Source organism: Suncus etruscus, chromosome 1, assembly GCF_024139225.1.
Source record: "Suncus etruscus isolate mSunEtr1 chromosome 1, mSunEtr1.pri.cur, whole genome shotgun sequence".
NCBI classification, from domain to species: domain Eukaryota; kingdom Metazoa; phylum Chordata; class Mammalia; order Eulipotyphla; family Soricidae; genus Suncus; species Suncus etruscus.
The window spans coordinates 195,935,090-195,950,575 of record NC_064848.1 but is presented as its reverse complement, the minus strand read 5'-3'; the positions used below and the strand labels follow the sequence as shown (position 1 = coordinate 195,950,575).

The 15,486-nt window shown below is 44.6% G+C and overlaps 1 protein-coding gene across 5 annotated transcripts in view; it reads left to right on the top strand.

Annotated features, from left to right (window-relative positions):
• Positions 1-15,486, top strand: part of BPTF (bromodomain PHD finger transcription factor) — a 161,263-nt gene that overhangs the window by 114,893 nt on the left and 30,884 nt on the right. For all 5 annotated transcript variants that reach the window (XM_049778810.1, XM_049778795.1, XM_049778801.1 and 2 more), the window contains 4 exons: positions 2,608-2,848; positions 3,604-3,755; positions 7,887-7,995; positions 12,258-12,475. In XM_049778810.1, coding sequence (XP_049634767.1) covers positions 2,608-2,848; positions 3,604-3,755; positions 7,887-7,995; positions 12,258-12,475 — 720 coding nt within the window. The remainder of the gene's footprint in view (positions 1-2,607; positions 2,849-3,603; positions 3,756-7,886; positions 7,996-12,257; positions 12,476-15,486) is intronic.

Sequence of the window (15,486 nt, the reverse complement as noted above, 5' to 3'; positions counted from 1 at the left end):
TGGGTCACACCCAGCAGTGCTCGGGTTACTCCTGGCTCTACGCTCAGAAATTGCTCCTGGCAGGCGCGGGGGAACATATGGGATGCCGGGATTCGAACCACTGTCCTTCTGCATGCAAGGCAAACGCCTTACCTCCATGCTATCTCTCCGGCCCCTGTTTTTTTTTTTTGGTTTTGGTTTTGGTTTTTGGGCCACACCCGGTGATGCTCAGGGGTTACTCTGGCTATGCGCTCAGAAGTCGCTCCTGGCTTGGGGGACCATATGGGACGCTGGGGGGATCGAACCACGGTCCGTCCTAGACTAGCACAGGCAAGGCAGGCACCTTACCTCTAGCGCCACCGCACCGGGCCCCCCCCCCCCCCCCGATTTTTTTTTAATGCAGAATTCCAATGGGTAAAGTTACTGTAGTCTTTGGGTAAAAAATTGATGAAAACCCTCTAAAGACTTTGTTGTGACTGCTACCTCAGAATTTCTACACTATAAGCCACATATGCCAGAATATTAGGAGCTACATGAAAGACAATGACCTACCTCTTTGTTGTGATAGTATGAGTGGTTTAAGCCGCCTAAGTTCAACACTTTTTGGTGCTGTACTTGTCTATTTCTAATATTACCTTAGGGGCCGGGGGTAGCTCAAAGAACTCCAGCACATGCAAAAGGCTCAGAGTTCATCTCTAGCACTCTGCATTCCTTGGGACCCTGGAGCATTTCCAAACAAAACAACAAAAAGTGAGAGTACAAACTTAGTCATACCTACCAAAAATTTTTTTGGCTTTTTGGGTCACACTTGGCAGCGCTCAAAGGTTACTCCTGGCTCTACATACAGAAATTACTCCTGGCAGGCACGGGGGACCATATGGGATGCCGGGATTCGAACCACCGTCCTTCTTCATGCAAGGCAAACGCCCTACCTTCATGCTATCTTTACTGCTCGGTACCTAGCATATTTTTTAAATGGAGGGCTGGGTACCAAGAGACAGCACAGAGGTGCCAACCTAGTATGTGACTGTGACCATGACCCTGGTTCGAATCCTAGAAATGCTTATGACGCTTTGAGTACTGTCTGGTGTGGCCCTAAAGCACAGAGCAAGTGTGCCTCCTCCAGAAATAGGAAGGCATTGCTCAGGGCTCAGGGGTTATGCTAGGTACCTGGTTTCCTCCTCAAGACCTCATGCCCCCCCCCCAAGCATCGTGATTATGACTGAAGGCTCCCACATACCACTAGGGTGACATGACTACTCCCCATCACCACATTCTCCAGTGTTCGCCCTGAGTTCATGGCATGGTTGACTGGGTCTTGCCTGGATTGAGCAATATCTTTTGACTCTGGCTGGGGGTTTGAAGGTGCAAACGTAAGAGGTGATATGTAGAGAGGTATGTGATGGTACCTGGTGATACTAACTCAGGAGATGCTCAGGGCTCAATCCTGGCAGTGCTCAGGATGCAGTACAGCCACATGCCAGGCAGCCCCCTTAATCCCTCTCTCCCCAGCCCACAGTTCACACATGCAAGGCAAATGCTCAGCCACTGAATATCAGCCTCATCAGACATTTTTTAATGACTATTTCTCTACATTACAATACATTGGCCACCTCAGCAGCTTACATCAAGTTCGTTCTGTGCCCCATACTGAGCAGCAAGGATGTTCTAGTCACAAGTATAATTACCGTCATCTTTTTTTTTTTTTTTTTTGGTTTTTGGGCCACACCCGGCGGTGCTCAGGGGTTATTCCTGGCTGTCTGCTCAGAAATAGCTCCTGGCAGGCACGGGGGACCATATGGGACACCGGGATTCGAACCAACCACCTTTGGTCCTGGATCGGCTGCTTGCAAAGCAAACGCCGCTGTGCTATCTCTCCGGGCCCTCATCTCTTTTATTTTTAATCTTAAAGCTGAAGTATTTGTACTAATTGGAAACACTTGATGATTTTTTTATTTTGCTGTTATGAAAAACTGATTATAGGGCTGGAGAGATAGCACAACAGTAGGGTGTTTGCCTTGCACGCAGTCAATCCAGGACAGATGATGGTTTGAATCCCATATGGTCCGCCATGCCTGCCAGGAGTGATTTCTGAGTGCAGAGCCAGAAGTAATCCCTGAGCACCGCTGGGTGTGACCCAAAAAATGCCACACAAAAAAAAGAGAGAGAAAAGAAAAGAAAAACTTATTATTTGTAATAAAATTTGTGATGGCCAGTATCAACAATTTAACTTCAAAGATAAGTTCACATAAGAATATCTCTGAATTAAAACTGATGTGTGCTTTTGTGCTTTGTGCTTTTTTTTTTTTTTTTTTTTTTTTTTTGGTTTTTGGACCACACTCGGTGACACTCCTGGTAACTCCAGGTTACTCCTAGCTGTGCGCTCAGAAATCGCTCCTGGCTTGGGGGATCATATAGGATTCCAGGGAATTGAACCGAGGTCTGTCCTAGGTTAGTGCGTGCAAGACAAACACCCTACCCTTGTGCCACCGCTCTGGCTTCTACTGCTCTGGCTTCTATGCGTGCAATTGTTTTAGCTTGGGGGAAAGGCCTTTGTCTAAACTTTTGTTGAATGATAGTTTTTGGTAAAACCTGTTTTTTCCCATTGTCTTTCCCTGACTTCCCTAGAAACGACTGGAACAACAGAAACCGACAGTCATCACCTCTTCGTCTTCCTCCCCAACAAACAGTACAACTAGTACCATGTCCCCTGCACAGAAAGTGATGGTGGCCCCCATCAGCGGCTCAGTGACACCTGGAACCAAGATGGTGCTGACCACTAAAGTGGGATCTCCGGTAACATTCCAGCAGAGCAAGAATTTCCACCAGACCTTCGCTACCTGGGTTAAGCAAGGCCAGTCAAATTCAGGTGTGTGGCTGTGAATAAACAAAAGATTGCATTCATTCAGGAAAACAATTTCCAGTCCTTTATGGACTGAAATGAAACATTTCTATAGAAAATTGTTTTTTTTTCCCCCTGCAGCTGATTAAGCAAACAAGCTGTAACAATTGGTGTGTTACAGATGTTATTCATAATTTTCCAGTAGCGAAACGCCTCTCACATTATTTCACTTTCAACATTTACATAATTCACTTACTTTGGAGAGGAATGTTTTTCTTAAAAAAAAAAAAAAGATCAAATGAGCCACATTTCATGCATTGGTGCCCTTCCTTGAAGTCACAACGTTGCTGGTTATTTTAAATCTAAAGCTTATTAAATGTCTTATACCCTATTAGCCACCAGCACAGCTGCCACATCTGCTCCAACCATTGCCAGCACAGGTCAGACGTTCCAAATTACAGGCAATCCAGTCACTATGGCAGGAAAAGTAATTACCAAACTGCCACTTCCTGCAAACAGCAAGATTGTCGCTGTAAATGTGCCAGCAACGCAAGGAGGTAAGGGAGAGGTGAAGAGTTTTGATTCACGTTCGCCAGATCATACTGTTGCCATTATTTTTCATTTCCTTTCCACTGATTTCAGTCCTCGGATTTCACATTCTATGTAGCCCACTCTCAAACCCTGCCACACGTAGTTTTTCCTCAGAAACCCAACACCACCTGATATTTGCTGCATGAAAACGATCACTTACTTACTAAAGGGCTACTTCATCTTCTTTTAAGGCGTTGTTCAAGTCCAGCAGAAAGTCCTGGGCATCATTCCGTCGAGCACCGGTACGAGTCAGCAGACCTTCACTTCATTCCAGCCCAGGACTGCGACAGTCAACATCAGGCCCAATACCTCAGGAGCCACAGGATCCACGAGCTCTTCCCAAGTAAGGATTCTAGAAGAATTCTCCACAGTGCACAGCATGTTTGGGATTAGGATTTGGCCATGTCACTGTGGAATTGGTATAATGGGCTCTCCCAGAATTAATCCATAGACTTTATCTTTCACCTTTTACATTGTAACAATGGTTTGATCAATTTTTTAAATAAGGTTTTTTATTGAGGTATACAGTTACAAAGTCACCGTGATTGAGTGTCAGTCATATAGTGTTCGAACACCCATCCCTTCACCAGTGTCCACTTCCCTCCATCAGTGTTCCTCCTTTCCACCTGCTCCCTCACCTACCTTTAGGGCAGGCAGTTTTCTTTTTTTTTTTTTTTTTTTTTTGGTTTTTGGGGCACACCGGTGGTGCTCAGGGGTTGCTCCTGGCAGGCACGGGGGACCATATGGGACACCAGGATTCGAATGTGCCAGCAACGCAAGGAGGTAAGGGAGAGGTGAAGAGTTTTGATTCACGTTCGCCAGATCATACTGTTGCCAACCACCTTTGGTCCTGGATCGGCTGCTTGCAAGGCAGACGCCACTGTGCTATTTCTCCGAGCCATTTTCTCTTTTTTTTAATTCTTCTTTTTCCCCCTTTTAGGCACTGTGGTTTACCCTGCTATTACTTTTAAGTATCATACGTCACTACCTTTTTTCAGCCCCTAGTTCTGGTCAAGAGTAGGGGCCAGGGAACGGTGACACAAGCAGGAGGGCATTGGCCTTGCACGTGCTAACCTAGAGCAGATCATGGTTTGATCCCCCGGTGTCCCGTATGATCCCCCAAGGGGCAGTTTCTGAGTGCATAACCAGAAGTAATCCCTGAGTGTCACTGGGTATGGCCCAAAAGCCAAAAAAAAAAAAAGATGAGTAGGGGCCAGAGCTATAGCACTGTGGGTGGAACTACCCACTGTGAACTACCCAGGTTTGATTCTCTGCATTTTGATCTCAAGCACCAGCAGAACTAATTTCTGAGTATGAAGCCAGGAATAACTCCTAAGCATCACCACTTAGGATCATTTTTAGGATCATCTCTCATCCCAAAAAAGAAAGAAGAAAAAAGTAACCACTTCCTCTACCTTTATCATAGAGGTCCCTTCCCTGACCTATACCCCTCTTTGTTTATTTGTTTTTGAGCCATGCTGGTGACACTTGTTAATTCTGGCTCTGCACTCAGAAATCACTCCTGACTGGCTTAGAAGATCATATGGGATACTGGAGATCAAACTTGACTAAGTGCAAGGCCCTCCCCACAGTGCTATTGCTCTGGCCCCCTCATTTCCCCCCTGTTGTCTCACATCCCTCCTAGCCCCCACCCAAGTGATAAGTTCCTACAAAGGACCAGTCAGTCCCCTGCTCTTCGTGTTCCTTGTGTTTGGGTGCTAGTTATGTTCCCCACTATGTTTCTTTTCATACCACACATGAATAAGATCACTGTGTCTGCCCTTCCCGCTCTGGATCTTTTCACTCTGCATAATACTCTTGTTCAGCAAGATTAATAATAATCAGCAAGATTATTTTTTTAATTTTTTATTGTTAACATTTACATTTTTTATATAAGCGCTTTATTTAAGCACCATGATTACAAATGCAATTGTAGTTGTGTTTCAGTCATTAACAGAACACCCCCCTTTCACAGTGCAACATTTCTACCACCAATGCCTTCCCCCTCATTCCCATCCCCTGCCTGTATTCGAGACAGGCATTTTATTACAGTTACTTGGTTTGTTTTGTTTTGTTTTGTTTTAAGTTTAGTAAGCTCTTTTTTTCTTTTTAAGGATGAGTTAAAAAAAATATGCAATAATAATGGTGTGAGAGTGGCAATTGTTGTTTGCATAGGCCCAGCAAAATATGGGGAAAATGGAAAAAAAAAAAAAGCCTTGGCCTAAATACTAGGAGACCTTATCCCTGAAGTTTTCTGTCATAAGACCAACTCTGGGGGGCCGGAGAGATAGCATGGAGGTAAGGCGTGTGCCTTTCATGCAGGAGGTCATCGGTTCGAATCCCGGCGCCCCATATGGTCCCCTGTGCCTGCCAGGAGCAATTTCTGAGCCTGGAGCCAGAAATAACCCCTGAGCACTGCCGGGTGTGACCCAAAAATCACAAAAAAAAAAAAAAAAAAAAAAAGACCAACTCTGGGCTCCAGGCATACTAGGTTGTCCAACCCCTGAGTCATTTTCTGTGGTCCCAGTGAAATTTTTTCGCACATTAGCTATTGTTGATGTCAGATTCCTGTAGTTAAAGATTCTGGTTTCTGTGCATTTCCTTCATCGAAGTCAGGATTATGTGGATTGTCCTCTAGTTTCACCTCACCATTAGATGCGAAGAACCCTGCCCTGCAAGCAGGTTATTATTGTTACGTTTATAGCTGGCGAGATAGTATAGAGCATAGGGTGCTTGCCCTGCATGTACCCTACCTGCCTGAGTTTGATTCCTGGCATCCATAAGGTCCCCACTCTCTATCAGGATTGATCCCTGAGCACAGAGCCAAGAGTTAGCCTTGAGCATGATTCAATGTGGCACAAAACAAACTGGAAGACTTAAAAATAAAAATGAGTGTCAGGTAGCTGGTACCAAAGGTAAGATGCCTGCCTTGCCCAAGGTTGACCTGGCTTCAGTCTGGTACTGCATATCATGCCCTGATTACTGCCCTGATTAGCACCAGTGGGTGTGGTCCAAAATAAAATAGTAACTAACATTTAATTATAAATACAAATGATACTTGAGGGGTACTGGAGCAATAGCATTGAGTTCAAGGCAAACGCCCTATCTATTGTGCTGTCGCTTCGACCAGATTTTTTTTTAACAATAGTTAATAGCTTTTGTATAATTTCTGAATTGTTTTGGACCAGAGATATATTCAAGTAATAGAGCACATGCCTTGTCTTTGAGGGACTTTGGAGGGCTAGAGCAGTAGCACTGAGGATAGGGTGTTTGCCTTGTAAGTAGCCAGCCCAGGTTGGATTGCCGGCATCCCAAATGGTCCCCCTGAACCTGCCAGGGGTAATTCTGGAGTGCTGTCAGATGTGGTCCAAAAACAAAAACAAAACAAAAAAAGACCTTGGGTACTTCATTGCACCTGGCACCTAACAATAAAACTGAAAATGACCTGCTTGGAAAACAAAAGATTTCTCTAGGGCAGGGCCACAAAATGTTGTACAGAGGGCGATAGCACAGTAGTAAGGCGTTTGCCTTGCATACAGCTGACTCAGGACCGACCCGGGTTTGATTTCTGGCATTCCATATGGTTCCTCAAACCTGTCAGGAGCAATTTCTGAGTTAAGAGCCAGGAATAATCCCTAGGCACCACTGGGTGTGGCTCACCCCCCACACACAACAACAACAAACTCTAGAACATTCCATTTCAGATCTTTTCTGTCCTCTGGGTGACATACAGATTGTTAAGCAGAATAGAATTCATTGTTTTCTTGGGAGCAAAGTATCTGTATGCTACTCTTGGTATCAGTAACAAAGATCTAAATAGGGAGTCAGTAGATTTAAATTTTCTCCCATCAGTGTTTATTCTGTTGCTTAATATAAAATGTAGAGCCAGAGGGACCAGAGCAATAATACAAGTATGTCAAGCTCTTGCCATAAACATAAGTCAACTTGGGTATGGCCCCTTCTGTCCCCCCAAAAAATAGTAGGTCCAGAGAGTTTCTTAGTGGAATGAGTGCCTGCATTGTATGCAGGAAGCTTGAACTTTATTGCAGGATGATCCCCAAGTATCTTCAAGAGAATCCCCCAAGTTATTCCACCCACAGAACTGGGTGGAACCCCCATGCACTGCCAGATGTGGCCCCAAAATTATATATATATAATTCTCCAGTCATTTCTGTAGACATGTTTATCAGTAAGCTAATTAAAGACCAGTGTTCTAATTCTCTTGTGTGAAATCTCTTTAAAACCTTGAGTTTCGGGGGCCGGGCGGTGGCGCTAAAGGTAAGGTGCCTGCCTTGCCTGCGCTAACCTTGGACGGACCGCGGTTCGATCCCCCGGTGTCCCATATGGTCCCCCAAGCCAGGAGCAACTTCTGAGCACATAGCCAGGAGTAACCCCTGAGCGTTACTGGGTGTGGCCCAAAAACCAAAAAAAAAAAAAAAACCTTGAATTTCATTGTGGTCGGTGTCATTTCCAGGTCATCACAGGGCCTCAGATCCGGCCCGGTATGACGGTGATCAGAACCCCACTCCAGCAGTCACCTTTAGGGAAGACAATTATCCGGACACCAGTGATGGTACAACCAGGTATTTATTCTTCCTTCTGTATAACTGTGTTTGAAGCAGCCAGTCTAAACTGTGTAATACCCTGCATTTGGTACTGTACATCCTGGAAAATAACTATTGGAATTAAGGTGTCAGTGCTTACTGTATTTCAAACCCATCATGGATCTTTCCATGGATACTTTTCCATCATTGACACTGCCAGTTAAAGAAAATAGAATGGGGCAGAATAGATCAGGTGGTAGAAGTCAGGCCTGGTATGTGAGAGATTTTGGATTTGACCCCAGGGCTGCATGTCCCATTCCCCTGCTCCCACACCTCCTGCTGTACCCCATTGGTCCTTAAATACTAGATGTTTAGGCCTATATTGTGGAGTTAGTGTAGCCCTGCACCTTTTGCCATTACTGGTTAAGCCCCCATTTTGAAATTATGTGCAGGCCAAAGAGATAGTACAGTGGGTAAAGCATTGGCCTTGCATATGAATGACCTAGCATTGAACCGTGGCATATTGTCCCTCAGCATCATCAGGAGTTCCCTGAGCACAGAGCTGAGTAAGCCTTGAGCACTGCCAGGTGTGGCCCTTAACCAAGAAAGAAAGGAAGAGAGAGGGAGAAAGGGAGGGGGAGAGGGGAGATAATGTATGTATGTCCAAAACCACATGTGTGTTTAATATGCTGGAGGCTCGAGTTTGATCTCAGCACCACATGAACTCCTAAGTTCCACCAGGACCAACCCCCAAATACCACATGCAAAATAAACAAACAAAAATCCCAAGTATAGGGCCTGGAGAGATAGCACAGTGGTGTTTGCCTTGCAAGCAGCCGATCCAGGACCAAAGGTGGTTGGTTCGAATCCCGGTGTCCCATATGGTCCCCGTGCCTGCCAGGAGCTATTTCTGAGCAGACAGCCAGGAGTAACCCCTGAGCATCGCCGAGTGTGGCCCAAAAACCAAAAAAGAAAAAAAATCCCAGGTATATTTGTATCATGTGTTTTTTTGGGGGGAGGATCTTGTTTTGTTTTTACCTCTAATGGATGGAATATATACTTTCAAACAAAAGAGCAAGTGATCAAATAACAGTATGGCAAAAGATAATTAGGAAACAGTTAAACAAAAATCATAAAACAAGGGGCTGTTGCTATGTGCAGTTGGTAAGGCATTTACCTCACACAAAGCTGACCTGGATTCAGTTCCCAGCATCCCCTAGGGTCCTGGAAGCATCTCAGGAGTAATTCTTGAGTATAGAGCCAGGAATAACCCCTGAACATCACTAGGTGTGGCCCATAAACAAACCCTTAGAGATAGACTTGAAGTAAATTAGTTTGTGCCTGCAAAGGGGGCAGGTGGGTGAGAAACTAGGGACATTGGTGAAGGGAAGGACACACTAGTGGTGGAATTAATATTGGAATATTTAATATCAGAAACAACTTTATTATGAACAACTTGGTAATTCATGGTGTTATAATGTTAAAAAAAGGAAAAAAATTTAGAAAGACAAGGTCTCAAAGCATGTGATCACACTGACTATATGGGTTATTATTGTTGTTTTTGTTTGTTTTATTTTTTGGCAATTTCTTATAAAGGAAAAAACATCTTGAAAAAAATCCAGATAAGCTTAGCAGAAAAGTATGATATAAAACTTATACTTCAAGCTTTTGACAGATATATACTATGAACAAGGAAATGTCCCATAGTGGTCTCTACAGACTTAAATATCACAGGGACCACAGGGAGACTGTAGGGATCAATATGCCTATGGTGCATGTAGCCACCACCTCCATGGTCCTGCACACACTGCCTGGTGTGGCCCCAAAACAAACCAAAAAACAAACCATAAAGGCATAATATGTGAGACTTTACTCTATGACAAAAGTGTCATATTAGATTCATCACAAAATGATACCATGAGTCTAGAGAGATAGCACAGCAGGTAAGACATCTGCCTTGCACATGGTCAAGCTGGGTTCAATCTTCAGCACCACCGGGAGTGATTTCCTGAGTTCAGAGCCAGGTGTAACCCCTGAATGCCACCCGGTGTGCCCCCTCAAATAAAGTATTTTGGTATCAGAATCACTGCAATTTTTATATCTTTTCAATAATAAATAGCAAATTAAAATATATCAGAAATATGCTGTATTTACATAAAGAAAAAGAAAGGCAAATGCAAAGTTTCAAAACCATGAAATTTTTCTTTAATGATTCAGAACATTATAAATAGGGGTAGGAGGGCCCAGAGAGATAGCATAGCAGCATTTGCCTTGCAAGCAGCCGATCCAGGACCAAAGGTGGTTGGTTCGAATCCCGGTGTCCCATATGGTCCCCCGCGCCTCCCCGGAGCTATTTCTGAGCAGACAGCCAGGAGTAACCCCTGAGCACCGCCGGGTGTGAACCAAAAACCAAAATAATAAATAAATAAATAAATAGGGGTAGGGCGTTTGCCTTGCACTCAGCTGATCCAGGATGAATGGTGGTTTGAATCCCAGCATCCCATATGGTCCCCTGAGCCTGCCAGGAGTGCCAAAAACAAAAATAAAAAAAATAAAAAACTTTTATATGAGGGACTGGAGAAATAGCACAGCGTTAGGGTGTTGGCCTTGCACACGGCCAACACTGGACAGATCCTGGTTCGATTCCCAGCATCCCATATGGTCCCCCGAGCCTGCCAGGAGCGATTTCTGAGTACAGAGCTAGGAGTAACCCCTGATCGTCACAGGGTGTGATCCAAAAACAAAACATTATAAACATAAAATTAAGTATTCAAATAATTCTTTTTAGCCTCTGTGCCGTGCCACAAGAAAAGTAATTCCTCCAACCTTTTCCAGTTTCAGCATATCAAACAAGAAGACAGGCTTTAAAGTCTAGAGTCATTCCCATTAAACTTTATTCACTTTGTATTTTGGGGGGAGTCAGATGCCATGTCATGCTTGGAGGTTACCCCTAGCTCTGTGTTCAGTCACTCCTGGCAGTATGTGGGGGACTTTGTGTGCCAGAGCATAAACTCAGGCATTTCACATTCATTGCATGCACTCAGCCCAACGAGGCATTTCTCTGGCCCTCAGCGGATGCTTATTGGATACTTAGCATGAAAGCATCCTCTGAGCACACGGACCTCTTATTGATAATGGAGCTGTCCTTGCCCTTACAGTTCTCTTGAACTGATGATTGCAGTTTAAAAAAAAAAAAGGCTTATTTATGGCGTCGGAGCAATGGCGCAGCAGTCGGGCATTTGCTTTACACAGCTTACCTAGGACAGACAGCGGTTCAATCCCCCGGCATCCCAAAAGGGTCCCCCAAGCCAGGAGCAATTTCTGAGTGCATAGCTAGGAGTAACTCCTGAGCATCATCGGTTGTAGCCCCCCCCCCAAAAAAAAAGGCTTATTTATAAATGTAATTGTCTCTGGATATCTGAATATTCTAAATTCTATGTTTTATTAAGAATTCTTGTGAGGAACCAGAGACATAATATAGCAAGTATGGTGTTTGCCGTGCATGCTGTTGGCCCTAAATCAGGGGTCTCAAACTCGTGGCCCGCCGGCCGTTTGCAGCCCTCCATACAACATTTTGTGGCCCTGCCCTAGAGGAATCTTTTTTGTTTTGTTTTGTTTTAGTTGTTTGGGTCACACACCCCAATGTTCAAGGCTTACTACTGACTTTGCACTCAAGGATTACCCCGACTTTGCCTCCTGCAGCCCCCAGGTAAATTGAGTTTGAGACCCCTGCAAAATGGGTCCTCAAGCAGCCCCAAGTGTGACCTCTGTAATTCCTCAGGAGTAACTGGGGGGGGGTTATCCCCCAGAAGTTATCCCCCAGAACACTGCTGGCTATAACACAAATACCCCCACTCCCAAAATGTGTAATGTGAATTAACTTTGTATTAGCTTCTTACCTTATTTTTAAAAACATAATCCCCAGGAAATGGAAAGTATCCTATTTTACATATTCTCTTTTGTCTTCCAACCCTTTTGTAAGTTTTATTCAGAGGAAAAGGATTAATTAAACTGGACCAGTTCAGGGGTTGTCAGTGGACTGAGTGAAGTTGACAGCCACTGGTTTTTGTGGTGTGAGAATGTGTCTCAGTGCATCTCCCTGCTCTAAGCAGCCTGTCTGTCTGTCTGAAAATTGGCAGGAGTACATTCTGTTTGCAGAGATAGAACCAAGGCTAAGGCACAGGCCTTGTATGCAGCCAGTTGGGTTCCCTTCCCCCATCAGTAGGGGAAGAAGCAGTAATGCCTTCATCTGTGGGATGTTGAGCAATATTTCAATTCCAAATGTTCTGCTGTTTGTGTAGGTGCTCCTCAGCAGGTGGTGACGCAGATCATCAGAGGGCAGCCTGTCTCCACTGCCATCTCTACCCCCAACTCAGTTTCTTCGGCCCCGGGGCAGAAGGGATTGACATCAGGAGCACCCACAGGAAGTCTGCAGTCCTCAACCTCGCCAGCCCCTCGCCCACAGCAGGGGCAGGTGAAGCTCACCATGGCACAGCTCACTCAGTTAACACAGGGGCACGTAAGTGGCAAGGCTTCATTTTCACCTCAGAGCTGGCTTCATTCTTGCTGTGATGTTTCAAGCTTACTTTCAGAGAGTTTTGGCATAGAGCTTCCTGGAGTCTTAACAAGTACTTAAGAAAAAGGATATTGGGGCCAGAGAGATAGCTTGGAGGTAAGGTGTTTGCCTTGCATGCAGAAGGACGGTGGTTCGAATCCTGGCATCCCATATGGTTCCCCGAGCCTGAAAGAACGATTTCTGAGCATAAAGCCAGGAGTAACCCCTGAGCGCTGCCAGGTGTGTCCCCCCCCCAAAAAAAAGAAAAGGATATTATAAGCCTCAAACATCTCAAGTCCTTAAACCCTGAGCTACAATAGTAAAGATGGCTAACCCATTAATTTTATTTTTGTTTTGTTTTCTTTTGTTTTCCTTACCTGCTGTACTATCTGTCCAGCCCAATAATGAGAATTTTGGAACTTACGTGGGGGCTCTCTGCCCCTCTGTGTGTGGCTCAGTGTTTGAGATTAGACTTTGCCTGCACAAAGCCCTGAGTTTGATTCCTGATACCACCAAAAGAAAGGGGAAAAAAACAACAGTTGCTTTTTCATTTAATACAAAGAGACACAGATGCAAGAATAAGACAAGCCAGCAAAACCATTGGAAACAAAAGTGCTCTGTGCCTATGTGGGCTCATCATATATGATAGAACTGATTTTGCAAATCATTGGGAAAGTACACTTTTCTGTGTGCTCCAGCAATGGAGTCTATGAAGAGAACCACAGGATCATGAGATTGGATTTACAGACAGACAGATACATTCACATCATAAATTCAGTTCAAGGATTATATAAGTGCAAACTGAAAATCAGCACTGTTGGAAGATAAATGATAATTGGAAAGTGTTTTCTAAATGCATACATTTAAAAATATAAGAGAGAATACTAAAAGGAAGAGACTTGTAACTTCGACTATATTAAAAATAAGTACTGTAGGAGCTGAGTGATAGCACAGCATTTGCCTTGCACGTGGCCGATCCAGGACGGACCCCGGTTCAATCCCTGGAGTCTTACATGGTCCTCCAAGCCTGGAGCAATTTCTGAGTGCATAGCCAGGAATAACAACTCCTGTGCATCACTGGGTGTGGCCCAAAAACAAAAGAATAAAACAAAACAATAAGTACTGTGGATTGGAGAGATAGCATAGTAGTAGGGCATTTGCCTTGCATGCGGCCAATCCAGGACAGACGGTGATTCGAATCCCGGCATCCCATATGGTCCCCCGTACCTGTCAGGAGCAATTTCTGAATTAGGAGTAACCCCTGAGCATTGCTATTTGTGACCCAAAAACAAACAAACAAAAATGTACTGTTCCGGGCCCGGAGAGATAGCACAGCGGTGTTTGCCTTGCAAGCAGCCGATCCAGGACCAAAGGTGGTTGGTTTGAATCCCGGTGTCCCATATGGTCCCCCGTGCCTGCCAGGAGCTATTTCTGAGCAGACAGTCAGGAGTAACCCCTGAGCACTGCTGGGTGTGACCAAAAAAAAAAAAATGTACTGTTCCAAAGATGTAATATAGGGTTTCAATCCTCAATGCTACATATGGTTCCTGAGGCCCGGCAGATATGATCCTTGAGCACAGCACCAAGATAAAGTCCTGAGCACACGAGCACAGCCAGGTATGGCCACACATAAATAAATAAAATAAAAATGAGGGGACAGGAGCCGGAGAGATAGCATGGAGCTGTAGGGCATTTGCCTTGCATGCAGAAATACGGTGGTTCGAATCCCGGCATCCCATACCGTGCCCTGAGCCTGCCAGTAACGATTTCTGAGCGTAGAGCCCAGGAGTAACCCTGAGAGCTGCCGGGTGTGACCCAAAATCAAAAAAATAAGTGAGGGGACAGAGCAAAACCACACCTGGAAACGCAGTTATCTTGCATGCAGCTGACTCTGGTTCAATCTCTGTATCCCAACTGGCCCCCTTCAGCCTGCCCTTGAGTGATCTTTGATCACAGAACCAGGATTAAGGTCTGAACACTACCATGTGTGCCCCCCCAAAAAAGAAGAAAAATAAAAATAAGAACTTCACTAAACACTATGAGTAAAAAAGATGAGGAAATAAAGAAATGAGCCAACAAAAGGTACTATTTAAAATATATAAATAAAACCACTAAATAAAATTACTACAGATTGAGAAAATTCCAGGTTGCTCAGAAAAATACAAATAAGCATACAAGCTTGATAAGGAATAATGAAATAGAAACCCACAGACTGGGACCCAAGCTGTAGCACTGTGGATAAGTCCTTTGCCTTGCATGTGGCCAACTCCATTTTGATCCCTGTCGTTTTGATCCTTGGTGGAACCCATATGGTTCAGCCAAGCCAGCCAGGATGATTTGTGAGCACAGAGCCAGGAGTTACCCCTGAGTGCTTCCGGGTGTAGCCCAAAAACAACTCATAAACCACATATATGTATATAATAAGGAGGAGAACACATTAAAACCATAAACTTAAGAGGTGGTCTGTATTTAAAATAGGATAAAATCAAGAGACAGGAAACAAAATGAAATCTCATGCTTACTGACCATCAGTATAACAGGCCTGAACATGCTTAGCAGAATCAAAAACCAGGAACAGGGCTGGAGCGATAGAGTAGTAAGGCGTTTGCCTTGCACACAACCAACACTGAATGAACTATACGGTTTGAATGCCAGCATCCCATATGGTTCTCTGAGCCTGCCAAGGGTGATTTCTGAGCACAGAGCCAGGAGTAACCCCTGACCTGAGTGCCGCAGGGTGTGACCCAAAAACCAAAATAAATAAATAAATAAATAAGTAAATAAAACAGGGTCAGAGCAGTAGCACACCAATAAGGTTTTTGCCATGCACGCAGCTAGTATAGAATGGACCCCAGTTCAAACCCGGCATCGCATATGGTCCCTGCCAGGAGCAACTTCTGAGCGCAGAGCCAGAAGTAACCCTAAGTACCGCCAGTGTGTCCCAAAAACAAGAAAAACCCCTTGATAGAGGCAGA